Here is a 25,370-nt window from a genome sequence, read left to right as displayed (position 1 = left end):
GCTATATCCTATTTCAAACATTCACAGAATAATTTACACTGGTCTAATGATCGCGCTACCCCTATTCATAAAAACAACAACCAAATTTTCAAACTTAGACTTTCAAGTGTCTCTACCTGTTCTACCTAACTAGTTCATTGTCAAATATATCACAACTTTATCAAACACACAGTTTTAATGAGATCATATAAATTAGAACGTTCTATTAGAGCTATATATATTTAATTCATTGATGGTATCTTCATAAATACTAGAGCTTTTAAGATCGAAGGAAGAACAATACGTAATAAGTTGATTTCTATGGTGTTTAAATTTCGAATCCGATCTAAAGCAAAAGGTTAATGATCTGTATATATAGTACTACGACCAATGATATGATCGAGTTGTAAATCTCAAACTATTAAGTCACAAATGGACGTTGTAATGTCGTGATTTATGGTCGGGTTTCAAAGATTATTAGTTTTATTTTCCTTATATTATCACAGCTTTTTTTTTTTTTTTTAGTTTACTGGTTTATTTTAATAAGGTATGAAAAATCATAACCAACTCTATTACTAATTGGAGCTTTGCAGCTTACTTTAAAGGTGTTATTAATGAACTTTAATTGGTCCGATGCTTGCTTTTTTCTTCTTTTGTCGTTGTTTGTTGTATTCTTTAGAAGTGGTAAAGCAATCGCATTTAATATCTATAAGACTACATATTTAGTCAATTGTAATGTTAAATACTCCGGTCCGGTATTTACTACCCCCGGGGACAAAAGGGCTGTGAATTAAATCCGATACGTAGCACGAGAGATCATCTGCCCAATCAACTTATTTATTGACCCTTTCATGTTTCCTCTTCCAAAGTCTGTCACGTATATGTGTATACTAATACAACTTGTGTCTGCATGTGTGTAATTAAGATATACCAAAGGGAAAATATTTTTGTTCGTTTCTTCCCGTTTTTTAGACAATATAAGATGCTTTTGTTTTTAATGACATCTATACCATGCTATTTTAACGTAATTTATTTTCTTTGGAAATAACGTGTATCTGAAACAAAATGAAACGTAAGATACAATGTTGTTGTTTCACACCCAACGAAAAAAAACGCTTAGTATTTATTATATAAACCACAAGAAACAAATTCGACTAGTTCTGATTTGACATGTTTTGTTTTTTAAAATCCAAGAATAATACGTTTGTTGTAAACTTGAATTAGATGTTTTGATTATAAAAATAATAGTTTGTTTGTTGTAGTAGACGTCAAATATATATGAAAGAATATGTTCGTTGTACCAGCAGCAGCTGCTAAATAGCTAATAAGATTCATAATATTCAAAAAGAGATAAAAAAGAGAGCGAGAGAATAAATTGATGTGATCAAAATTAGTGCTTTAAAAAACAATTTTTTTTTTTTTGCTAAGAATGTTAATATCATTTAAAATGAAAAGTTTTGTTTTTACATTTGAAAATGGAAAGCTAACAGGTCTTGAAACTTGGCAAAAGAAATAAAAACAAGATTACAAGATTGGGAAAATTAAACTCTAAAAGAGTTCTTTAAATCCATCGCTGCATCAAATTTCTGAATGGCTTCCGGTGCTGTCGTGCGGTGATGATGTTTTTTACCTATTTATAAATGATATTGAAGAGTATGTTCGGAGGTATTGAGACTTGGTTTTTTACCTCCTTTAAAAAACTATTGAAAGTTCAACGAGTTTTAATTATAAAGGCGAATCCTTGTAATAATTTCTGTTCCAACGGGCAAAGCTGCCTCTCTATGTTAGTATATAATACTTGACGCCGTTTGACCTTTTTTTTTTCCTTTTCCTTTTATACGTTTATTCATTTATTTTTAAAAAATATATTTACGAGAAAATAAGATTTTTTAATTAATTGAAAACATCTGATTATGACAAAATTTTAAATTTCCGTAATGATAAATTTTTCAAGAGTAGTGTAACCTTATTTAGTATTTAATATATAAATATAGTATATCAATAATATTTTCCAACTCTTTATTCGTTTTTTTTTGTCGGATCATTTACTGTTGAGGAAAGATAAAACTAAACATTGCTAGTTTGATTAATATAAAGAAAATAATGTAGGCATGATGACGACCTTTTGACCTGGACATATGTGCTTTGCGTAGTGTTAACGGCGTCAGCTGCCGTTATCTCATTCCCAAAATATATACAAGAGGGAATCTCTTTCTCTCTCTGTCTCTCAGTCTCACCATTGAATTAATCACTTCCCATTTTTTTCAAAATCTCTTTTTTCCCTCTCTCTCTCTTTCTCTTTCTATCTTTCTATCTCACTTTCTCCCTTGAATAACAAGCTTGGTATATTTGTTACAACGGCCTAATTAAGCAATCTCTTTTGATTTTCTCACACGAATAAAAAAGAAGTAACAAAGGGAAACATCTTTGGCGTGTTTTGATATTTCGAAAAATGGGGAAAAAAGAGATGAAGGACCATCATCATCATTCATCAACTACAGCAGTAGAGAACGACGACAAAGTCGAAGCTGTTCTTCATCTCCTTCGTAAACATTCTCCTCTCACTCTTAAACAGGTTTGGTTTGGTTTCTTCCCACTAATTAATTAATATATATATATATATATATAGCTCAGTAATTATTTGTAACATGTTTTCAAGAAATAACATGTACTCGTTGGGAACTTAATTGGGTTGTTCACAAAATATTGCAGGAGAAGTTCTGTAACAGAGCTTGTGTTAGTAGATTCTTGAGAATTAAAGGAGACAATGTGAAGAAAGCAGCCAAACAGCTAAGGTCTTGCCTTTCATGGAGATCTTCTCTTGGCATTGGTACTCTCTCTCTCTCTCTCTCTCTCTCCCTCTCTACTCTATATTTGTTTTTGTATAACAAGTTTTAGACGTATATCTATATGGATAAACGTATATTTGCAGTCTTGAAATGTTAATATACCATACGGAACACGCGTACGTTACATCTTTAGAGGTAGTCAGGTAGACAGCTTTATTTTTTTAAAAACGGTCTAAATTTTTTAAAATAATGAAAACGAGAGGATGAAAACATAAAGCTTAAAGTAAGCAAGCATGTAGTGTGTTGTGTGTGTATATAGATGAATAGATTTGGTTAGCTAGTAGTGGTTTCTAGTGTAGTCAGTGTTAGTGTAGAAGAAAAAAAAGACAGACGTTTCGTTGCTTGCTTTTTTCTCGGGTTTTGATGTGTCCCATGTTTGAACATCGAGCGTTAAAGTGAATATCCACTCATTATGACACCCACTTATTTTTAACCTCTTCTATTTAATTTTTCAAGATTCTGTTTTCCCTTTTTCCTTTTTTCAAATTTTTTTTGTTTTGATCTTTATTAATATATAATATATATATGTAATAATTACAGAGAGCTTGATCGCCGACGAGTTCACGGCGGAGCTTGCTGAAGGTCTTGCCTACGTCGCTGGTCTTGATGACGAGTGCAGACCCGTTTTGGTAACTTAATAATGTTTCTCACTCTTGATATGATTTTCATATTTATTTCATTTCATAACCAAAAACCTAATTGAATACTTTAATTATCACCTCTTAGGTTTTCCGCATTAAACAAGAGTATCAGAAGCTACATACGCAGAAACAGTAAGTAAATAAATTATCTACAGTATATCATATTAAAACATCAAAAACATAGTTGTCACAAACTTAATTTATATTCCTTTTAATTTTTCCGTAGGTTGACTCGTTTGGTAGTATTTACATTAGAGGTGGCTATCTCAACCATGTCCAGAAACGTCGAACAATTTGCCATCCTTTTCGATGCTAGTAAGTTCTCTCTCTCTCTCTCGTTTTCCATTCATCATTTTATTATATTAATAGGAAAAAAGGGTTTCAAAATAAAGGTAAAAAAAAAAAAGTGAAGTAAAAGATTCAAAAAATGGTAACTATTTGACTTTGTCTTCTTTATCCTCAATGGAAATATTGTCACGGTTAACGAAGGAGGAGGTATTGGTTTAAAATTTTGAAAGAATTTTAATGACTTTAAAAGTTAGGTAAAATATGTTGTTATTCAATCAAGACTTTTAAAAACTCTTAAAAAATTTGGTGTTATTGGTTGTGGATTTGTAAAAAGTTATCTAAAATCTTGATAAATCTAGTGTTATTGGATTAAGAGTTTTATAAAGTCATTAAAAGTTTTATGTTATTCAAGTAAAACAAAAGAATCTTGGATTGTTAATGAATTCAAATTTTATGTTATTGGTTTAGGATTTTATATCATTTCCTTCATAACAAAAGTCATGAAAACTCTTTCATCAAATGGAAAGATTTTACAAGATTAGAAAAAACAAATCATCAAGATTTTAAAAAACTTCCTAAACAATCTCTTAGAATCCTTCATTTTTAACTTTCAATTTTCTATGATTCTAACAATCAGCAAGAACATAAAGTCATTAAAATTCTTTCTAAATCCTAAACCAATACCTCCCCCGAATAAGCGTAAATGTGTTTTTTTTTCTTCATAAAACAAAATAAAATACGAGTTGGTAAAAAAAAAAAAAAAATAGGGGACCGGAACATGTCGGTACTCCGGCAGGAAAGTGGGAGAGATAACGATCAGAAAAGGTCCGTAGTGTCCCTGTAGAGTCACGGTCACACACGAATCACAGTCTCAATTATTGAGGTTATTTTTGGCATTTACTTATGTTCCAGTTGCAGCAGTACTTGCTTCTCCACTACTCTCTGATTAGTACTCTTTAGCTTTTCATTAAATGTTCCTCTTTTGATCCTCTGCTACTCCTCAGTACTCCATCCTTTTTTATTTTATTTTATTTTTAAAGCAAAAAAAGCACAAATATTTCAACATTTGTTTTCATTTGTATTTTTCTTTTATAACCAACAGGATTTTATTTATTGTTACACTCCCTAGTTATAAACGATTCGCCAATGTTTCTTTCATGTTTTGAAACCGCAGGCTTCTTCAAATCAGCATCAGCTTTCATGAACATCCTTGTGACTACACTCAAAATAGTCGCCGAGTATTATCCTTGTCGCCTTTACAAAACCTTCGTCATCGATCCTCCTTCTCTTTTCTCTTACCTTTGGAAGGTACATAACCTATTCGCATTGATACACAATTCGAATTTAATTATGCTTATTAAGTCAAAGTGTGTTAGTTCACCTATCTAAAACGTAACTTTCAGACTTTGAATTCGAAAGCGAGATTGTTATATATGTTTGTTTATCAAGTTTAAAGTCAAAGATTAGAATAATAATCCTCTACGGTCGCGTGTAGGGTATACGCACATTCGTGGATCTATCAACGGCCACGATGATAGTATCGATGCAAGATTTCCAAGACTCGTTTGACTACGATGACTTCTCTTCATCTTACCCATCACGTGTGTCCTCTCTCCGATTCGACACGTCATCTCTCAAATCAACGGACAAGATCGGTTCTTGCGCATCCTCCAGGTTCGCTTTCACCGTATCTCGCGACGGTCTCGACACGGTCAAACCCTGGTGCCTCACGTTGACCGACACGTCATCGTCAAAACTAGGACACAACACGGGCGCGTACATCTCACCTCTCAACGCGCGTTCTTTCTCATTCGCGTCGCCGGCGGCTAGGAGCGAGCCCTTCGGTGGTCCGAGGAGGAGCTTCTTCGCTTCAACGCCGATGCCAGCTAGGACCACCGACCGTCACTCTATCGGAACACTGCGTGACCCGCGGATACCACGACCGTCGTTCTTCCAGTCACCGGCGGTTTTCTTTCGGCGAGAATCACACGTCAGCAAAAGTGAGAAGCCTAGAGATACGTTCGTTCAGTTCCTCAAGTTTTATCGTAGACCGTACGATGAGATGACTTATAGGTCAAAGATGAGGCCACCACTTGGTGGACTCGTCTCCATTGTTTCAACTCAGATCAGACGCCGCCACGTGTCTTTATCTCAACGGTTCTAACTCATCAAAACACACTTATCCAAATCCACCTATTCAAAGTAGTATATAACTTTTGCCGTGATTGTTTTTTTTTTTTTTTTTTTTTTTTTTTTTTGTTTCTACTTATTGTTGTTTTCACTCATCTTTATTTAGAGTTCTTCAAGTGTATTTTTCTAATAATTTTTATCAATTGTTTATTTATCAGCATTTTTCTATATGGCTTTGATTTCATTTTTACAGTTATTATCGAAGTTGGCCAAAGTAATAATTTCGTACCGTTTGAAATTTGAATACTTTGTTGTGTCAAGCTTATTATTATTATTCGAACTTTAAACATTTTTGTAGCTTTGTAATAGATGATGATTTGTATTAATTATTACATGGGCACATTTCGGGATAAGCATGCCCCAAAAAAAAAAGTCTTCGCTTTGGGTAAATCTTAATTTGAAAAGTAAAAAAAAAGGAAGACAACGTGGTCGTGACGGAGAAAGACTCATTGGGAGAATTCAAATGAGAACATGCGATGTTGCTGTTGTTTCTTTATTTGTTAGAGGAGATTACAAGTACCTCTCTTACATGTGACCCCATTATTTACTAATCATAAAAATATAAAGCAAACCGTTGACAAAACAAACAGTTGTTGGCGCAATAGAAAGAAGTGGAAATTTTTAAAACTTCTTATAGTAGTTAAAAAACGAAAAGACAGTGTAAAACAGTCAAACATTTCTTCATTTGTTTTAGCTATAAGACAATGTCTTTTTGTTATATATAGTCAGACGTACGTGCTACGTAGTTCAATGGAGGAGGATATGAGAAAGCTTTGAGCTATGTAATTTATAGAATAGGGATATGTAAACATATAACCTTTGTCAAAACAGCTTAATTAAGCACTAGCAAAAAAGACGACATACATAAGGGGTTATAGATTTGACATTGCTTTTATTCAACTAGTTTATATGATAGGAATATGTGTCAATTCTATAAAACTGGTTGAAAAGGTTAGGGTGCAGTGGACTTTTTTCTGTTGTGTAGTGGTTGTGTCTATATGAAGATTGTTGCATTATAATATATAAGGTTTCTTGTTGTAAGCAAAACTATTGTATTAATCTCAGTAGGAAATACTTTATAATTGCATAGAAATGAGTAATTATGTCTTGGAGCAATTGTCGCCATTGCATCAAGGTTTATACAAAAATCACATTTCTGAAGTGAGATGACGTAACTTGGGTTTAGGCATTTTCTCTTTGGAAGTTTGTTTATGAAATTAATCCAAGTATACTTATTTTTTTTTCAAAAAAGTTATACTATTAAATTGGCCTTTTCTTTGCATAATTTTCGGAGTCTTTTATTTATTTTGTATTAACTGTTGAGATTTGTGTCTTCTTGCATGGGAAAAATACTTTAAAGACAGACGAACAGTTTATTTAAGTCTCTCTCGACTTTTACTCTTTGTCAGTTTCTGCAGTAATGAGTTCTCATTTGTCCCTTTCGTTTGTTTTTCTTTTTGCGGTAAGCTCCAAATTTGATTTCGTCTTTTAAAATGTAACCATGCTCTATAGTATTTTTGAAGTTAATTTATACAACCCTTATTTTTTTTTTTTTTCTGTGATACATTAAAATATCTTTAACATATATTTCATTGGTCAAACGAACTATAATTGTTGGGTTTTGGATCTTAAATGAACTAGAAACTTGGATTGCAAGTATACCTTAAGAACATTAAATGATGATTTTTCTGGAGCCCCTACGTTTCTTCTCTGTGCAAGTATACCTTAAAGAGGAACTTTTATACATCCATGGAAAATATTTTGTGAAGAGAACTAGAAATTGTGAGTCCATAACCTTTGACGGAGGTACTAGTGTGAAATACTAATTAGAACTTCCTTTCAACCTTTAATATGTTTTCTTCTCTGTGGACACGTATCTTCTGTTCTCAGATAAGAAGAAACACAATCGTATGGTTTCTATGAAAGAAAAAGAAAAAAAAAAGAAAGAAAGAAACCGAAGTTAATTAGAAAAGACAGATAAAAAGTTCTGGACTACTTAGATCCCTTTGAGCTCAGCGGCGACTTGTTAGTCAAAGCATATAGTTCTTCTTCTTGTTGCTTCTTGAGGTATCTCTGTGCAGTTGAAGTCACAATCTGGCCGAAGAAATTCAAAAGCATCAGCCACACAACTCCATTCCACACCGATGCAAAAGAAAGATCCCATTTTTTGACCTGAACCAAGAAAACAATCATCCGAAATCATCAAAACTTTTCAGAACAATGCAAAACGGTAATGGCCTAAGTAAACTGAAACAAAAAAATATGTTACATTGATATCAGAAGCTACTGGAGGCGAAGCAACCAAGTACTTGTCTTTCATTAAGCGGAGTTTCGCTGCGAGCTCAGGCAATGCAGAAGCAAAACCGGGCACAAAGCTCAGAATATATATCAGCTCATTCTCTACCCAGTCAAGAAGCTGATTATTACAGACAGATATGATGAAAACCGTCTGCAAAAGAAACAATATTGACTCTTGAGATCAAACTTGAAGGATGAGAACGAAAGTGAATAAAAACAGTAGTATTATGGAAACGCTCACAAAACCTGTATATGTGTCTTGATGATTGCCTTTCCAATCAATGTTGCAAGGAAAAACTCCCAAAAGGGTTTGTCGAATTGTCCACACATGATTCCAGCAAGGTCGAATAATGGGTTAGGAACCTGAAATGTAAGGCATAAAATGTAATGAGAGAGATGCACAAAAGGTCTCTGCAAGAAGCATTGGATTTTTCAGCAGACTCATCTAAAACGTACCGAAGCAAGAATCAGAATTGTGAAGAAGTTGAGGTTCTGTGAATGTGACAATAGCCAGCCTTTGATCTGATTTACGCGTTTAGCAATGAATCCGTTATCATCACCAGAACATGTCTCCAATTCTTCCATTTTGCCACCGGAAAGACTTGCTGTATAGAGTCAGAGCATTAGTAATCAAGTATTAGTCAACTGTTTGCATCTCTTGTTCTTGTATCTGACTTTAACTCGACACCTCTAAAACCCTTTCATTTAATCCCATTTAGATAAAGCTCAAGAAGCTTCTGAAACTGGGCCTCAAAGTAGATAAGTTAACACTAAACCACAACAACTGAGTTGTCAATAAGAAGGTTGGAAGAGTGAATTTTCACCTGCCCTGGAGATAAAGTAAGGAGGAAGTTCTCCCAACGCTGTTCCTAGACCCCAGAGTATGGCTTCTATCTGAATCTGAGGCAGTATGCTGCTAAGAGGAACCCCTGAAGAAAAGACTGGGGAGCCAAACTCGTGGCAAGGTTTGTCAAGCCATGAAGGACTTCTCTTCAATTGAATTGTGTCATATATAGCACTTTTTAAATCGACTCGTCCGCACTGCATCGCTTTTATGGTAAACAAAGCAATATGGGGACCCAAATAAAGAACAAATGTATGCAAACCAGATCCTGGAATCATCAAAAAATGAGAAAAGAGAAGTATGTTAGGTCTTGATAGAAACAGCATTCTATCAGTGTTTCTTTCTTGACAGAAGATTTGACCGGAAATAGGAAACTGATACATAATGTCTGCGAGGGAGTAAAACATATTCTTACCAAGACCGATAGATGAAGCAACACCTAAAAAAATCCACCATAGTCCAAACCTGATGTACTCAGACATTTCTTCAAGGTGCTGCAGGTAGGGAAAATTATGAGATATTACCATTTTCTTCATGTAAGTAAACAAAACAAGCTGATAAACTAAGAATGAAACAGATATATTGACCATCACTCATGAATTTCGATATGCTCATATCCTCAATTTCAATAGCAGTAGATATAAGTGGCAGTTCCAGGAAGCTTTTGGGGATTTATAAAACAGAATCGCTTCAAAGGAACATCTGACGAGCCACATTTCCATATCTCATCACTTCCTTGTCACTTATTTACTAGTTAAAGCTAGAGAGAGAGAGAGGCAGTATCAATCTGTTTACCTTGACGTGAGGGCCATCTAGGGTCACAAGCAGAGCTGCAAAGGCCAAAAAGATGCTACTAAAAAGCATAAGCGAGCCGACATTTGCAAGAAGGTAGGAAGTTGATCTTCTAACATATAGCAAAACAGCAACAACAAAGAATGTCAAGGTTTTGAATGGCTGTGAGGTCAATGTCAGTTTCTCAAGATCCTGTTGATGCTTTTCACGCAAACCTGCAACAAACCCCATTAGAGCTAGCTATTAGTCTCCTAGTAACATTCAGATTCTAAATTTTTTTAACAAAATAAGAGTTTGCTCACGAATCAATCAAAGACCGATAATTTCTATTATAATCATATCAATAGGGTAATCATCTAAGACAAAAATCACAATGTGTGCATCGATTAGAGACGTTTCAATGTCGCAATTACAAACCCTAAAGTTTCAAAATTTAGGAAACGAAAACAAAACTAAAGAAGAGGTACCACCTGAGATCTCAGGAACTTTAGAAAGGGTACGTTTTTCAGAACCCATCTTCCTTTCGCATGCTACGGAATCAATAAAACCTGCTGTAAATGTGAATTTCAGGTGCAACTTGGTCGATCGAGTGAAGAAAGAAACTGGTGTCTGATTCTAGGGAGAAGATGAGTCTGTCCGAACAACAGAGAGATAATCAAATTGGTGAGGAGATGAGCATTGGGTCTGAAGATTTTGGATGGATTGTGAATGGATCCATCAATGTCGATCTCATAAAAAAGCTTCTCTTCTCCTCTCCTATGTTTAAGGTAGGCGACCAAACCCAAAAAAAAAAAATCAGGTTCCCGTTTTGTTGGGTGTGAATGATGATGATGATGTGTCGCATTCTCTTGGTTCCCGAGTGGGAAATTTATCTGGTTATTGTTTCGGTTTACCGGTTATTGATTTAACCGATTTCTTAACCAAGCACGCCCGTATCTTAATCTTTGTTGGTTTTCGTATTAGAGAGGCGGATACACTTCATAAATGGGCTAATGTTAAAGGCCCAGTTTGATCTAAAAATTTTAAAAACAGACCGGATCATTATTTATTATTTTTTTATATTCCTATCTTCTTATCTCAGTCAACCCTTAATTTTTTTTTTTTTTTTTGAAGTCATTAAAAACGTTTTAGGCAGTGATACAAAACACTATTGCGGAGTCTTGTCTCTTCCAGATAAGCATCGCAGATTTGAGATTTCTCTCATCGTCGTCCTAAGAGAGCTGCTGAACAATGGAGGTGGAATTGAAAGCACTGCTCGACGATCTTGATGTCCTCGAGAAATCTCTCTCGGATCCGGCTCCGATTCACAAGGTTTTGTTTTGGGTTTTTATTTGATTAAAATCTTGTGAATTTTAGATTCAACTTTCACGAATTCATGGATCTTTCAATCCGAAAGAACTGAATTTTCACATGCATTGGTGTTTACGACTTATCTTTTTTTATTGATCTGGCTCTTGGGAATCTCCGAATCGCATGATTATAATTTCGCTGATCCTTTCCTTGCTCTGCCTTTTTTTTTTTTGTTAAATGTCAAAAGCTTTAGTCTCGCTGCATTGCTTATGAATCACTTACCAAGGTTTGTCTTTTTGGATTTGCAGCTCCGATCCCATGTTGAAAATCTAGCCACTATATCTAAGTCTAATCCTCACAAGCGTTCCAAAGTCAAGGTCTTTCATTATTCCTATACTCACAAGTTCTTCTGATATAGTACAATGTTTCTGATTTCAAGGGGGAAACCCTCTGTTTGCAGGAATTAAGCTCGGAGGTGGTAGATAGTAATCCTTACAGTAGGCTTATGGCACTTCAGCGGATGGGTATTGTGGAAAACTATGAAAGAATTAGAGAGTTTTCAGTCGCCATTGTTGTCTGTGTTTCTCTCCCTTTTTTCTTTCTTTCTCTTCTTCTGCTATGCTACAACTAAGTTTGTGCGTTCATTAATCCTACATACATGGATTCTTTCATTGACAGGGTATTGGTGGTGTTGGAAGTGTTGCGGCTGAGATGCTTACCAGATGTGGTATTGGTCGTATTTTGTTGTATGACTATGACACCGTTGAACTAGCTAACATGAACAGACTCTTTTTTCGACCTGATCAGGTACTCCTTTCTCGTTGAGATTTCAATTTATCTTCTCATCCAGTTAGTATTGCTTCTGACTTTGGTGATAACTGTGACTGTGTAGGTTGGTATGACAAAGACTGATGCTGCTGTCCAGACCCTTGCAGAAATAAACCCTGACGTTGTACTTGAGGTAAATTTTCTACTTGATGAGGTTAAACGCATTTGGTACTAGTTTAATGACCATTTACATCATAGTCACTTGAAACTAAACTGTCTATGTTAGTGCCCAAACGGGTGTGTTCGATTTAGAGTCATTGCGTATTGAGTGGGTCTATGGTGTATGATGTATCTATGTATCCTTAGTTCTGGGTTATTATTTTATCCGTTGTTTACTGCAGAAAATTATTAGTTTCACACCTACAGGATTCTTGAGTCACTAATTTATGCTATTTCGATTTTTTTTTGTTCTAGAGTTTCACAATGAACATAACAACAGTGCAAGGATTTGAAACCTTCACATCGAGCTTGACGAATAAGTCATTTTGTCCTAGCAAGGAAGGCAGCGGTGTGGATCTTGTTTTGAGTTGTGTCGATAACTATGAAGCAAGGATGGCTGTCAACCAGGTAGCTGTTACTTCTTTTTTCGAAAAATGCCTTTTTGTTACAAATTCCACATAGTTCTTACTTCACCATCGAGCATTTTGATCTTACATTCTACATGATTCAATTAGTTACACTGTTTATGAGTGGAAGATAAACAAAAATGTTCTACATTGGCTCTCTGATTTGAGTTTATTCTTTTGGTACATAGGCGTGCAATGAGTTACGTCAAACATGGATGGAGTCAGGTAAGTAGTAGGAAAAGCTAATAATTATGTACTTTTATTTTCATTTGTCTTTTAGCTAACAAAGAAAGTTATATTTTGTGCAGGTGTATCCGAAGATGCTGTTTCAGGTCACATACAGCTCTTGGTTCCTGGAGAAACTGCTTGTTTTGCCTGTGCACCTCCCCTGGTATGTTATTTCCTTCTTATATCACCTTTTTACAACTCTAACCTATCATACCCTGCTTTAATGTTTGAGGAATATATCAGTGGAATATGGGTGAATTTAAGGATTCCGTGATCCAGGGTACTGTTAATACTACATCTGCATTGCCTATAAACAATCTCTTTATTTTTTTCTGTGGTAGGTCGTGGCATCTGGAATTGATGAACGGACACTTAAGCGGGAAGGGGTCTGTGCTGCATCTCTGCCAACTACTATGGTAATTTTATACCACCTTATAATACGGTTGAACCAAATTATTTATCACATTTGTTGCTAATGCCTTTGTTTATTTAAGCCCTACTTTATATTCTAAGACTTTTGTTTGATTGTCAATTCAGGGTGTTGTTGCGGGGCTTTTAGTTCAAAACTCTCTCAAGTTCTTACTAAATTTTGGTGAAGTTTCTCCATACTTGGTAGAAAGGCTTTGCTTCATCTTATGTTTATCACAGAATCATTTATTATTTGAATCAGTTAAAAGTTACTAATTTATGCCTGTTACTGGATCCCACAGGGTTACAATTCACTGAAGGACTTTTTCCCAACCATGAAAATGAGACCAAATCCACAATGCTCAAATGTAGCTTGTCTAGAGCGGCAGGTAAATTGAGTAAATGCAACTACAAAACTATCTCAGCTCGTCTTTGTTTCCATCCCTGTTCTGGTGAAATGACATGAAATCCCAAAATGCAGAAAGAATACATGCTTGCGAAACCAGAAAGGGACGCTGCTGCTAAAGCTAAGATGGAAGCCGATGCATCCACAGCTATCGATGAAGGTCCACTCCATGATGATAATGAGTGGAACATAAGGTAACAACTCAGTGGATTTAGTTAAAAATTAAAATTTGCAACAAGAAATCTGATGTGTATCTCATGTCTTTTTATAAAGTGTTGTGGACGATGAAAATGAGAAGGATGCTACAAAAGCTGCCTCAAGTTCAGGTAAATTCAACTTGGGAACTGTAATGCGAAAATGTATCAAATTAAAGTCTTCTTCTTCTGACGGTTTTCTAAATTGATTTTGTGTTATGTTAGGTATAGATACATTGCCTGAAGGGCTTACTCGGGAGCTTCCAGATGCAGATGAGTATGAGAAAGAAATAGCCATAGCCTCAGGGTCAGGAGAAACAGAGGAGGAAGATGACCTTGAAGATCTGAAGAAACAGCTTGAAGCTCTTAATGCTGCTTGAGTGTTCTTTGTAGGGGAAGAGAGATAGTTGTTTAGCAAATATATACGTGGAAGAGGCTGCAAACGCAATTGTGGAAGCAAAGAAAAGAGTGTTAAGGTTGATAAATCGGATCTCATGGTCATATTAACTTTATGGATGATCATTTCTCCCTTTTATTTTTATTGGTTGTCAAAGAAGACTTGTACAATTTTGCAGATGTCACATCATGGGTTTGATTTGTAATCGTAGACTGAGGCTTCAAATCTAGAATGTTACTCGTGATGGATATCCATAGTTGTCTGTTACTTTAGTTAACTTCCGAAGACTTTGACCACTCTCGATTAATGACGTTTCCTCTCAAAAATTTCAACAAAACCAGGTCTCGACCGTGTGAGACGTGTCGACATATCATAAAAAGCTTTTCGTCTGGAATTATCCTAAGCAAGCTTTGATAATGACTCATTAATTAATTATTGTGTAACCATTAATGTTTTTAATCCTCCACGCGGTCTTTGATAAACCGACCTTCTTTATCGTTCTCTCTATATATTTACATTGACACGCATTTGCACAAATATATTCAAAGAGTAAAATCATTCCTGATCGATACAAAGCACAGCCATACTCCATACACAGCATCTTTTACCTTAGATCAAAGTTCTTTTCACTAATCGTTTCAAGATGAGTCAGTACGATCACAACCAATCTGCAGGTAAGAAGATATATAGATTCCTCTGTTTCTTTTCTTGTCTTTAATCATTTTCGTTATTTGTAAACTGTATTTGTATTTTATCAAACGTAGGAGCTAACCCACCGCCACCGGTTTCAACTGCACCACCACCGATTGGTTACCCGACCAACGACCAGAGTCATGGTTCGGCTGCTCCGGCTAAAGTGGAAACCAAGTCTAAGGGTGACGGATTCTTTAAAGGCTGGTAAGTCGTTATCATGAAATTAAATTATACGCAACTTTATATGCTTCAACATGATTATCCTTAATGGGTCGATATATTTAAGTCCAAAATAGCTTTATTTCTTTTGTCTAATTTTTGGAATTTTTGTTTTGTAGTCTTGCGGCCATGTGTTGCTGTTGTGCCCTTGACATCTGCTTCTGAGCTATTTGGAATGTTTTTTTTTTCTACAACGAGTTGTGACTTGTGTGTGGATCTGATGTGAATTATTCTCTCCAGTTTTATTGTATAAAAATTTCGCTATTATTTGTTTATTATTTTTTCTTGTAATACTCTGGGTTCGAACATATTATTACGGTTTGTATATATTCGGATCGCTAGTATATAATCTTGCTCTTGGATTTGTAACAATTGCTCTAATTTCACAGAATTGCTCGTTTTTTATATATATCTAACTTGTGCAATTATAACGACAGAATTAATTATTTCACAAAAGAATTCATTATATATTACATATTTAAATTTTAAAAGAGAATCCAAATTTGTTGGTAGAGTAGAGAAAAGAAAAGAAAAAACATAGTCTTTGCTTATCTTCCAAGACACAAAACCCTACCTAACTCTCCGATCCTGCCTTTTATTTTGGTTTTCAAGTCTCACCGTCGCTTTCTCGTCTCCGTAGTAGCAATTGGTTATTGGGATTCGGTTTCCTCTGAACCGGATGGTTTAAAGCTTGACAGGGTTTAGTTTACCCTAACTTCCACCATCAACTTGAAAACTCCTGTGAATTCTACGTCAAGCGGTTGTGTCATCTTACAAACGTACAAAATCAAGTCATTGAGCAAGAACTGAGCCTCGGATGCATCTATCCCAGCATCATCGAAAAATAATTCGTAGAGTAGTTCTTTCTCGGGACAATCTTCGTCGTCCAAAACGAAATCATCGAGCGAGGATGAGAAGAACATCTCTAACGGAGGAGATCCTTTTCGGAGAACCTTGACCTCAGCATCGACAACGAAATCTTCACCTTCTGGTTGGTATTTTATATAATGTTCGAGTTTCGCCACTTCAAAGGGGGGAGTGTTATGATCCGCCATGGTTAGTTTTAGAAATCAATTGAGATCGTGTCGTCCACTGTCTATATATAACCAAAACTTTAGCCCTAATCCAAATTGGTTTCTCTTTTCTTTTTTCCTTTTTCGACTTGCCTATGTTATGTAAATTATGTAACGTCTCTTTTTTTCCTTTTCTTTTAAGTTTCCCTTTTTCCTTTTTACTTTAACTATTCAATTTAATCAGATTTTTGCAACATTTGGGCCTTGCTTGGCAAATAAGATATAAAAGGATGGGTAATAAATAAATGAAAAGCCCTAAACCCAGAGACAATCAAGAATCAAACAAAGCGCTTCCCATGTTCTACTAGACACAATCACACCATGAAGAATTCAATACTTTTTCCCAAGAATGATACCTAGAATGACAGACACAATAGCCACTCCAAGAACGATATTCAATGTCATGAGATGCGACGTTTCAGCTGTCTGAATCATAACGTGCCCTGAAGAAGACGAATGAGAAAGAGAAGCATCTAAGTTCTTCTTGCTCTTACGTTGCTTTGGAGTTGAAACTGATAAGTCAATGTCTCGAGATTTCACTTCTACTTCCTCTTTTCCAGCAGACTCAGTTTCCTGCAAAACAGAGCATTTTTTTCCGACATTTGTATAGTAAAGAAGAGGTAGTTTAACGAAAATGTGGTTATTTATATAGGACTGACCTTAGATTTAGCATCTGCATGCTTCACTTTCTCTTTAAGCTCGTCAACCATCGATTCGAGATGAAGGATCATAGATTTCTTAGCATCAAGCTCCTCTTGTGATTTCTTTAAAGTAGCTTCCAACTCTGAATGCTTCTGAGAAACCGCTTCTTTCTGACTCCGTTCACAAAATAAAAAATGAGAACTCAAGAATACACTAAGAACAATTAGATTTGCCTTTTTAGCAGCAGTTTTCTGAAGCAAGAAGAAGCAAAAGAAAGATGCATTTACCTGTTCAGCAATGAGAGTGTGAGAAGCTTGAAACTCTTTATGTAGCTGAACTGCTTGCTCGTCCAGCACATCTCGGTCACTCGCCTTATGTTCATGTTCCTGCAATTTTGAGGTCAGTTCTGCAACTTTTTCGACCTGACGACAGAAACACCAAGAAACATTATCATTAATCATTGAGCAGAGTATTCAATATATTATCGCATAAGTGTTAACTGTTAACTCATTATTACCTTTTCTTTCAACTGAGCTTCGACTTCTTTCAATTGTATTGCTACTTGTTCATAGTTTGACTCTAACACCAACTTTTCAGCAGCCACGGAACTAAGCTTCCCGATTTCGGATACCATAGCTTCGGATTTAGACTTGTCTTCTTGGAGTTTTTCTTGAAGCTTCACGAGCTCATTCTTTGTGGTTTGATATATCTCATTGACTTGTTTATTCTTTTCTTCAAGTGAAGAGATCTACAACAGAACAAAATGTCATTTTCTTCATACTTAAATTTTAAGATTTTCAGAATGTATGTCTACCTGTGATCGTAATCTTTCTCCTTCAGAAGTAAGCTGTTTTGTAAGATCTTCTATAGCTGTCTGAAGCTCTTTGACTGTTTGATCTTTCTCAGCCTCTAAAGCAGAGAGCTTTGCCTGAAAACCGCCAGTCTCTGACCCATGATTTGCTAGTTTCTGGTTCAGATTCATATTCACTTCAGCCAAATCTCCATTTACTTTCTCTAGCTCTTCTACTGTAGATTCGAGAGTCTTGAGTTTCAAGAGAGCCTCTTCTAGCTCAACTCTTCTTGTATCAGCAACTCCAGATGCTTCAAGAATCTGCCTTTTGTGCTCCTCGATTAGGTTTTCATGGGATTTCAGCTTTGCCCTCAAGTCTTTAACTTCTGTGTCTCTCTGTTTAAACTTTTCATTCTCTGTTTCCTTCTCGGATTCCAGATATCCCTGAAGTTCTTGAATCTTGATCTTGAGCTGGTTGTTTGTATCTGCTAGTAATTCATTCTCTGCAGACGACTGATCGATTTCTTCTTTCAAAGAAAGAGATTGATCAGATGCTTCAGCCAACTTCACTTCATATAATCTTATCCTCTCCTCGAGATCTTTTGATTTCTCAGTCAAAGACTTGGCCTCTGTGTCTCTGCAACTGAAATCCTCCATTGCCTTTTGGATTTTAAGTTCTGAGTGTTTATGCAAAGCTTCAAGATCTATGCTTCTTGTGGTAGCTTCATCTATCTCTCTTGCTTGCTTCTCAAGTCTCTCTTCTGCAGATTTCAGCTTCTCTGTCACAGCATTAAGATTTACTGACAGTTCACTCTCTTTCTCCATTGCAACGCTTAGAGCAGCTTCAAGACTAGAGTTTTTCGCTTGCAATGCTTCCAGGTCTTTCAATTTTTCCTCTAGTTTTGACTGAGATGTTTGGAACAGACCTTGTAGTTCAACGCTGCGCTGAGTACTCACATTTCCAATATCTTCATGCTCTGCACCTTTCTGCAAAGCAATTCTTAAATCTTCTTCAAGCTCAGAGATTCTTGCCGCTGATTGGTTCAGAGAAGTTTCCAGTTTAGTAACCTTTTCTTGGTATTCTTGCCTCTGACTAGTTGATTTATTTCCTTCCTCCTCAGCCATTATCAAAGCAGATTTTAGTTCAGCTACTTTCTCAGATAATTCCTCCAAAGATTTCAATTTCAGCTCAAGAACAGAGTTTTGGGACAGAGCTTGAGACAGAAGAGCATCTGTTTTGGACAACTTTTCATCTGAAATCATCAGTTTCTCTTCAAGTTCTTTAAATTTCTCTGCCTTTACAGCAGAAAGTCTTAGCCTTTCCTCCAACTCTATCATCTTCTTTCTCGAGTTCTCAACGTCAAGCCCTAACCCATCAAAAGCTTCCTTAACTTCAGTCAGTTCCTTATGTTTATCATCATGTAACTGCAAAGCATCTTTCAAAGACTTCAACTGTGAGCTATGTCTTGCTTCCCCTTCAGAAATTTGCTCTTGCAACTTCTTTTTAACCACTTCATGCTCTTCATGCTTCTTCTCTGTTTCATCTAACCTCCCTTTCGTGGATAAAAGCTCGTCTTTCAAAAGTGTGTTTTCAGATTCATACCGTTTCAGTTCCCCTGTTACTTTTTCCAATTCAAGCTCCAGTTCTTTGGCCTTTTCTTGTGCTTCATGTAGTTCTCTTTGTGAACCGTTCGAGCTTGCTTCAATTGAAACTTGTTTCAGTGCTTTCTCGTCATCACCATACTTTGCGTTGATCCCTTCTTTCTCAACTTTTACGAATCCACCATCATATGATGGATCTTCCTCTTCTTTATCCATAACACGATCTTCCTTTGTCACTTCTTCATTCACGACCTGTGTAATAAAAAAATCGTCACAGTAATTAACCTTCTCCAAGAATTAGTAATTTGACTAATTTCTTTAAGATAGTTTCTATCCTACTTAAAGCCATGCAAGAAAAACTAAAGATCTTCCCATGCCATATCTTTAATCCTACTTAAAGTCAACATATAAACACACAATTTTCGTAGAGTTATATATTGAAGTTAACTTGTAAAAGACTTTTAGTTTTCATTACTGGAAATTATACAATTCCAAATTTTTTTGTATCACATCTATGTTCAATGAGCAAGGAAAAAAAAATGTCTAAAACTTTAGCAAAATTTTCATCTAGTTAAAAGGAAAGAAGATTTACCTTAACTAGAGGGACCTCGGAACTCACTGGTGTTGCTTCTTCCATAACTATGATTAAGCAGTTCCTATTATCTTGTGTTCTGCAACCGATGAAATAGTAAGGCTTAAAATTGGTGGTATAGACTAAATAGTACTATATTTTTTTGTATATGAAAGAAATGTCACACGTTAAAGTCTCAATAAGCACCATATATCTTGAGTTTTGTTTCTTGTAACAACAAGAAATATGATCAAGTTCAGTTGAACATTCCAACCGCAACAATTTCATTTTTAAAAGAGAAAAAAAGAAAGAGCTAGCTTGCAAGAAAGAGAAACCAATTCCCAAGAGGTTATGTAAAAAAACAAGATAAGATAATCTCTTTGTGACGGCAGAGAGGCATGTATTATTATTATAAACATCAATTTATTCAGTTTTATTATAAACAGGATATTCAATGGTGGATTTATGATTCCCAACAACATTCTCTAAAATACTTTTCAAAAAAGAAAAAAAAAAAAGTTTAGGCGATCTCTAAATAAAGGTCAACGTCCGTATATCACAAGAGTTTTAAACACCTTTATGATCATACAAAGTACAATGTGACCAAAAATCCAAGCAGAAGTTGTAACCAAATATTTGATGATCAATCATTACACCCTTTATCAAAAAAAAAAAGAAAGCTATGTGGTCATTTGTCTATGTCGTTCACTTGACATTGACGACGCAATGTTCAAAATTCAACGTACCATTTTGGGGAAAGGGATAGCAAAGCAAAGTAAGAATTAGCACAAGATAGCGAATGTAGTATTTGATATATTTACGGCGAATAATGAATTTATGGTGCCACTCAATGCTAACCAAACTAGAAATACAAAGATTTACCACAACCAAATCTAATCGATCGGCGATCGGAATAATCAAAGATGATTGATCAAATAATTTGAGTTTCTCAAAGCTCCTTCAAATATACTAATATAGAAACATAAAATCAGGAGACTTTTTGAGTTTGAAAACTAACTAACTGGTAATTGAAAAGATGATCGATTGAAATCTGAAATCACGATCTTCTACAAGATATAGTTCAGATTACTAAGAATCAAAAACAGAGACAACTTGGAACAAATTACAAAATACAATGGCAAGATGATCAAATACATTTATTAAAAAAAACATAAGAGGTACATATGCTTACTTGAAAGATGCTGACTCGTATGTACTAATCTGTTTTTTTTTTTCTTCCGGATATTGTGTAGGTAGATTTCATAATTTTCGGAGATGTGAACAAATTCAGACACACCAAAATGCAAGAAAAGGAGAAGATGAATAGATGTAATTGGGAGAGAGACAGTCTTTTTCTTTCTTCTTGAAAAGGTGGAGAGCGAGTGGGTCTCTTTTGTATATTATTAAAACACAATGAATTACCTAATTCCCATTATGCCCCTTCTTTTATTCATATGGTTCACACTGCTGACAAGTTTTACTAGGGCGGTTTAGTAATTAAAGTAGTTCATCAAACGCCTTTTTCTCTCATTTTTTCACTCAGAAGGAATTGAGGATTATTTAATCTTTCCTCTTTTATTGATTTGATTTAAAGATCGGAAAACTGTAACCACTGATCTCCATCGATATAAGAAGTGTTAATGAAGAGAGCCACTTGAGCCTCGTTAAGCTTCTGAACATACGGTGCCCTCTTTGACATATCAGCTCCTGTACCCGAACAATTGTACTCTCCATAGAATATAGTCCTAAACAAAAAAGCAATATATATGTAACTTATAAAAATTAATCCAAAAAAAAAATATTATTGAGTTTTGTACACTTACGCGTCCCTAGAGGGATCGTTGAAGTTGTTCCAGCCTTCGGATGCGATAACATCGGTCATGGTAGTGGAAACGAAGACAACACGTGAGTAAGGCCTCCATGCACGCCCTAGCCACACGTGACCAGTGCCACCGATCGAGCAGTTGACGAACGAGAAGCCACTGTTCTCGTCCTTGGAGTTACGACCGTTTGCAGTCACGGCTCCGTTGACGGCCTTTGACCCTGGGCTCACTTGGTTCGCCATTGATATTATTCGACAGTCCTACGCTTGCCACCAAGACCACATTAACATCGATCGACATTGGATCGAAACCCTAGCTAATTAACCGGCATTAAACCAAAACAACAAATATAGTGAACCGTAAATATACAGACCTGGTAGAGAGACTTAGCGTTGCCGAAGATGAAATCGATGGAGCCTTGAATGTAGCAATCCTTAAAGTAATGACGACCTCTATCGTCATGAAGAGTGTCTTGAGCTCCGAAGAAACCGCATCCCACAAACGCCGATTCATCTCCGGCGATTCTTATCGCTACCGCCTGAGCTCCTACGTCTCCTGGCTTTGGTATCGGCGCCACGTTCTATATATCATCACACCAAAGTTATTTTAATTTTGCTATACTAGGTATACCTAACCCGGTTTAACCAAAAAGGAAGCGTACGTACCAACATAACCGGGTAGAAAAGATAATAATAAAGCGATTTGGTTTCATAGTTTACTTTATTCGGATAAATCGTAACCAACCCGAACAAAAGCTGAGAAATTAAGTACCAAACCGATTATAGCAATATATTTTTTGAAAATACTTAAAACAAGCTTATATCGTTTCTGAGAAATTGAAATCAAAACCGTACTAAATCCAAACAGTTGATCACCGGTTTCTATTGATCCTTGATGGTTAATAAAACGAACAAAACCGAACCGATAAATCAGATTACGCATCTCTCTTTGATCTTAGAAAACACCCTTGATTCCATTTTATTTAAGAAAACATGTTAATTGTCTTGTGGTAATTGATAAATTAGTTAAATTACCATGAAACTAATGTTCTTAGCGACGAACTGAGAACCGAAGACTTGGACCGAGGCACAGTAAAAAGTGCCATTAGCTGAGTAGGCCGTGTCGTTCCACGCTATGGCCGTAGTCTCGAACCCTTGTCCTTGCAACGTTATGTTTGGTTTAGTCTTCGGAATCATAACTTTTTCACTGCCATGCAATAATTACATATCAGTTACGTTATGTGTATATATATTAACTGAAAGTTTAGTAACTAAATATTTTGAAAACGACATACTAGTACATGCCGGAGTTAATCCAAATCACGTTCCTTCTCTGACTAAAATTCCCTACCGCGTCCACTGCTGATTGCACCGTCGTGAAATTGCAGCAACCATTCTTATCCACGCAGAGATATGACGTCGTGTCCGTGTCCAATGGAGGTATATTCTTGGGGAAATCTTCGCATATCGATACCTTCTTTTTGGTATCCGAAGGTTTATGACGGTGATGATGATGATGATGATGATGATGATGACGGTGACCACAAAAGAATATTTTGATATCTTGTAAAAAATCAAAAGGAGAGCGCATAAAAGCTTCAGGCCGATGCGTTTTTAAGAGAGTTTTGGATGCTAAAATGGCAATTAGGGCGATACCTATGGATAGAGATAATGAGATTAAACTTCTAATTTTCATTTTTTTCCTTTTGTTTGGTATAATTAAGTGATATCTGGAAAATAGAAGAAAGTTTTGGTTGGTTGTTTTAGGGATTTGAGAGGGAAAGGATAAAAGGAACTTAATGAATAGGAGAATGCAAAAGAGAGTTATATTTATACGAAAAAGGGAAAAAATATGAAATTGCATGAAGTGTAAGGATTTGTTGGAATGCCTTGCAAATTACCCTTTGCTAATGTTTGCTTTCTTAGAAATATTAAACAATATCGATCGACCTACCAAAAAGGCTCATAGCCTTTACCAGAAAAATTCAAAAAAGTATACACATATCATTTTAGAGATCCCATTGTCGACATGATAACTACTAGCTTATCTCACAGGTAGAAAAAAAAAAGAGAGAGGTAATACAATTTTCATGATTCTAGACTTTCTAGTAAAGTGATTATGCTAATACAAATATAACATAAAAAAAATGAGAGAGAGATTATACTTATGCCAACTTTATAGAATTCATGATAATCATTTATCAAGCAAAAGCTCAGTTCAGTTCCACAATGTTGGCTCTTTAAGAAAAGATAGTTAGAAATTATTCTTTATTAGTCCAGACAAGTAAAATCCAACATACATATGCCCATTCAATAAACCTCGTTATTAATTGGGAAGTTGAGTACACATTTAACTTTATTGATTGATTATTTGACTATGTAGTATGTGTACTACTAGTGTCCAATGTCCACAACCTTAATTATCATAAACGAAGAAATTAGGGAAGGTTCATAAAATAGAAATCTCGTGTGAGATTGATATTTTATCTTCGCATGGAGACGTACGTATAAGATTGTAAAGCTAAACCGAAAGTAAAATTTTATGTTTTCTAATGACGATTACACTAATACCATGTTAAATTTGATCTTATTGTGGGCTTCTAACTCAAAATCAATTGGGAATGAGTGGAGAGGCTCTAACCCTTTATATATTACTCGATAATTTTTCCAACTACTGATGTGGGATATATTACACTAACACATTTACAATGATCACGAGGATAAAGACAAAACCAAAGCCGCTGGCAGCGTACACGGAGACTTCAAAGCCAACGTAGTAGAGAGTCTCAACAATGGAAACACATCCTGAAATAATGCCCAAAACCTCTAACCACTTCACAAAGATTGGTTTTTTGAACCATAAGGACCCAATATAGGAACCGATGTATCCTATTATTGTAGGGAGGAAGAAATCCGGGGACTTAGACTTGACTTCATCAAACAACGTCATGGCAAGAGTGGACAGCTTGTTATCATCATCACCTTTACCTCCTTCTTCTCCTCCTTTTCCTCCTCTTCCTCCTTGAACAAGGTAACTAGCTGGGACAAAGAGAAAGACGGTTCCTATAACTCACTGAATTATATCGTTGAATCTATCAACGATTGTCTTCCAGGCGTTGTCTCCAAAACTAGGTCACAAAATAAAGACAAAATGATGAGGGATCCAACTCTCATAAAACCCAACAAACCAAACCGAAATCATCACTAAAACCTAATCAGAATATTAAACCAACTGAACGATTACATAATCCGTTATATTTAATTATTACCACTGTAACATCGAGTTTATAGTTTATAAAATAGATATAGAATCAAAAATATATATTTATTGTTTTACTAACAGAATTTTTTTGCTAATATTCAACCGACAAATTATATTGTAAACTACTTATTGTTTGCCTTATTACAACTTAATAGTTAGTTATCGATTACAAATATTAATTCCAAATACTACTATAAAATTATAAGACAGAGATAACCCGGACAAAATTCTTTTGTATATGATCACACCTTGTACAGAATTTTTATAAAACAAAATCTTTTGAAAATATGCCAATTTTTATACCTTTCCATTGATTAACAATTCATGTTACTCTTAGTTCAAGGTATTTGCAATTGTGAAACTAATGCAAAGTCCTAAGTGATAATTTATGGTTAAAAATCAAAATTTGAAATTCCCATAGTTTTCTTAAAACTAACCTGAATTCATTTTTCGGAATTTTAGAAATATGAGTATTTTCATATATGTATGTAAATATAT

At 35.4% G+C, this 25,370-nt stretch overlaps 7 protein-coding genes across 7 annotated transcripts; 3 read left to right on the top strand and 4 right to left on the bottom strand.

Moving 5' to 3' along the window:
• The first annotated feature begins 2,201 nt into the window (after positions 1–2,201).
• On the top strand, positions 2,202–6,104 carry LOC104763225 (uncharacterized). The gene is made up of 7 exons (XM_010486633.3): positions 2,202–2,554; positions 2,692–2,809; positions 3,369–3,457; positions 3,555–3,601; positions 3,696–3,784; positions 4,932–5,065; positions 5,253–6,104. The coding sequence occupies exons 1-7, from the start codon at positions 2,432–2,434 to the stop codon at positions 5,919–5,921; spliced, it is 1,269 nt and encodes a 422-aa protein (XP_010484935.1). The 5' UTR covers positions 2,202–2,431; the 3' UTR covers positions 5,922–6,104.
• Positions 6,105–7,762: 1,658 nt separating this feature from the next.
• On the bottom strand, positions 7,763–10,723 carry LOC104763218 (vacuole membrane protein KMS2). The gene is made up of 8 exons (XM_010486624.2): positions 10,352–10,723; positions 9,885–10,096; positions 9,505–9,583; positions 9,070–9,357; positions 8,702–8,850; positions 8,492–8,608; positions 8,217–8,396; positions 7,763–8,119 (listed from the first exon to the last, which is right to left on the bottom strand). Exons 1-8 carry the CDS (start codon positions 10,395–10,397, stop codon positions 7,940–7,942), a joined length of 1,251 nt encoding a protein of 416 aa, XP_010484926.1. The 5' UTR covers positions 10,398–10,723; the 3' UTR covers positions 7,763–7,939.
• A 215-nt stretch (positions 10,724–10,938) lies between these two features.
• On the top strand, positions 10,939–14,450 carry LOC104763204 (ubiquitin-like modifier-activating enzyme 5). Its single transcript, XM_010486614.3, has 14 exons — positions 10,939–11,192; positions 11,480–11,548; positions 11,632–11,745; positions 11,850–11,978; positions 12,064–12,132; positions 12,414–12,566; positions 12,754–12,790; positions 12,874–12,956; positions 13,135–13,209; positions 13,331–13,405; positions 13,504–13,590; positions 13,683–13,801; positions 13,881–13,933; positions 14,027–14,450. The coding sequence occupies exons 1-14, from the start codon at positions 11,112–11,114 to the stop codon at positions 14,179–14,181; spliced, it is 1,299 nt and encodes a 432-aa protein (XP_010484916.1). The 5' UTR covers positions 10,939–11,111; the 3' UTR covers positions 14,182–14,450.
• Positions 14,451–14,559: 109 nt separating this feature from the next.
• On the top strand, positions 14,560–15,519 carry LOC109132181 (protein CYSTEINE-RICH TRANSMEMBRANE MODULE 1). Its single transcript, XM_019243296.2, has 3 exons — positions 14,560–14,872; positions 14,963–15,095; positions 15,230–15,519. Exons 1-3 carry the CDS (start codon positions 14,842–14,844, stop codon positions 15,273–15,275), a joined length of 210 nt encoding a protein of 69 aa, XP_019098841.1. The 5' UTR covers positions 14,560–14,841; the 3' UTR covers positions 15,276–15,519.
• Positions 15,516–16,293, bottom strand: LOC104763197 (uncharacterized). Its single transcript, XM_010486607.3, has one exon. It carries the CDS (start codon positions 16,163–16,165, stop codon positions 15,812–15,814), a length of 354 nt encoding a protein of 117 aa, XP_010484909.1. The 5' UTR covers positions 16,166–16,293; the 3' UTR covers positions 15,516–15,811.
• Positions 16,294–16,406: 113 nt separating this feature from the next.
• On the bottom strand, positions 16,407–21,162 carry LOC104763177 (uncharacterized). The gene is made up of 7 exons (XM_010486590.3): positions 20,981–21,162; positions 19,810–19,888; positions 17,640–19,469; positions 17,343–17,573; positions 17,113–17,247; positions 16,843–16,995; positions 16,407–16,756 (listed from the first exon to the last, which is right to left on the bottom strand). Exons 2-7 carry the CDS (start codon positions 19,852–19,854, stop codon positions 16,514–16,516), a joined length of 2,637 nt encoding a protein of 878 aa, XP_010484892.1. The 5' UTR covers positions 19,855–19,888; positions 20,981–21,162; the 3' UTR covers positions 16,407–16,513.
• LOC104763188 (putative pectinesterase 8) lies at positions 20,981–23,389 on the bottom strand. The gene is made up of 5 exons (XM_010486600.3): positions 22,906–23,389; positions 22,646–22,817; positions 21,985–22,191; positions 21,612–21,871; positions 20,981–21,533 (listed from the first exon to the last, which is right to left on the bottom strand). The coding sequence occupies exons 1-5, from the start codon at positions 23,304–23,306 to the stop codon at positions 21,377–21,379; spliced, it is 1,197 nt and encodes a 398-aa protein (XP_010484902.2). The 5' UTR covers positions 23,307–23,389; the 3' UTR covers positions 20,981–21,376.
• Positions 23,390–25,370: the final 1,981 nt, after the last annotated feature.

Source organism: Camelina sativa, chromosome 3 (genome assembly GCF_030686135.1).
Source record: "Camelina sativa cultivar CO46 ecotype springtype chromosome 3, ASM3068613v1".
NCBI lineage: Eukaryota > Viridiplantae > Streptophyta > Magnoliopsida > Brassicales > Brassicaceae > Camelina > Camelina sativa.
The sequence above is the reverse complement of the archived record's forward strand: the minus strand, read 5'-3'. Positions and strand labels throughout refer to the sequence as shown.

Excerpts from the sequence above, each read along its gene's own strand:
- LOC104763225 (XM_010486633.3), top strand. The coding sequence starts at position 2,432 with ATGGGGAAAAAAGAGATGAAGGACCATCATCATCATTCATCAACTACA. Across the intron at positions 2,555-2,691 it reads CTCCTCTCACTCTTAAACAG|GAGAAGTTCTGTAACAGAGC; the intron begins GTTTGGTTTGGT and ends AAAATATTGCAG. Across the intron at positions 3,458-3,554 it reads ACGAGTGCAGACCCGTTTTG|GTTTTCCGCATTAAACAAGA; the intron begins GTAACTTAATAA and ends ATCACCTCTTAG.
- LOC104763218 (XM_010486624.2), bottom strand. The coding sequence starts at position 10,397 with ATGGGTTCTGAAAAACGTACCCTTTCTAAAGTTCCTGAGATCTCAG. Across the intron at positions 9,584-9,884 it reads TAGATGGCCCTCACGTCAAG|CACCTTGAAGAAATGTCTGA; the intron begins GTAAACAGATTG and ends CCCTACCTGCAG. Across the intron at positions 8,851-9,069 it reads TTACTTTATCTCCAGGGCAG|CAAGTCTTTCCGGTGGCAAA; the intron begins GTGAAAATTCAC and ends GACTCTATACAG.
- LOC104763204 (XM_010486614.3), top strand. The coding sequence starts at position 11,112 with ATGGAGGTGGAATTGAAAGCACTGCTCGACGATCTTGATGTCCTCGAG. Across the intron at positions 12,567-12,753 it reads CAAGGATGGCTGTCAACCAG|GCGTGCAATGAGTTACGTCA; the intron begins GTAGCTGTTACT and ends TTTGGTACATAG. Across the intron at positions 13,802-13,880 it reads GATAATGAGTGGAACATAAG|TGTTGTGGACGATGAAAATG; the intron begins GTAACAACTCAG and ends CTTTTTATAAAG.
- LOC109132181 (XM_019243296.2), top strand. The coding sequence starts at position 14,842 with ATGAGTCAGTACGATCACAACCAATCTGCAG. Across the intron at positions 14,873-14,962 it reads CGATCACAACCAATCTGCAG|GAGCTAACCCACCGCCACCG; the intron begins GTAAGAAGATAT and ends TATCAAACGTAG. Across the intron at positions 15,096-15,229 it reads GACGGATTCTTTAAAGGCTG|TCTTGCGGCCATGTGTTGCT; the intron begins GTAAGTCGTTAT and ends TTTGTTTTGTAG.
- LOC104763197 (XM_010486607.3), bottom strand. The coding sequence starts at position 16,165 with ATGGCGGATCATAACACTCCCCCCTTTGAAGTGGCGAAACTCGAACAT.
- LOC104763177 (XM_010486590.3), bottom strand. The coding sequence starts at position 19,854 with ATGGAAGAAGCAACACCAGTGAGTTCCGAGGTCCCTCTAGTTAAG. Across the intron at positions 19,470-19,809 it reads CCGAGGTCCCTCTAGTTAAG|GTCGTGAATGAAGAAGTGAC; the intron begins GTAAATCTTCTT and ends TTTATTACACAG. Across the intron at positions 16,996-17,112 it reads ACACTCTCATTGCTGAACAG|AAAGAAGCGGTTTCTCAGAA; the intron begins GTAAATGCATCT and ends GAACGGAGTCAG.
- LOC104763188 (XM_010486600.3), bottom strand. The coding sequence starts at position 23,306 with ATGAAAATTAGAAGTTTAATCTCATTATCTCTATCCATAGGTATCGCC. Across the intron at positions 22,818-22,905 it reads ATTAACTCCGGCATGTACTA|TGAAAAAGTTATGATTCCGA; the intron begins GTATGTCGTTTT and ends ATTGCATGGCAG. Across the intron at positions 21,534-21,611 it reads AACGATCCCTCTAGGGACGC|GACTATATTCTATGGAGAGT; the intron begins GTAAGTGTACAA and ends TTTTTTGTTTAG.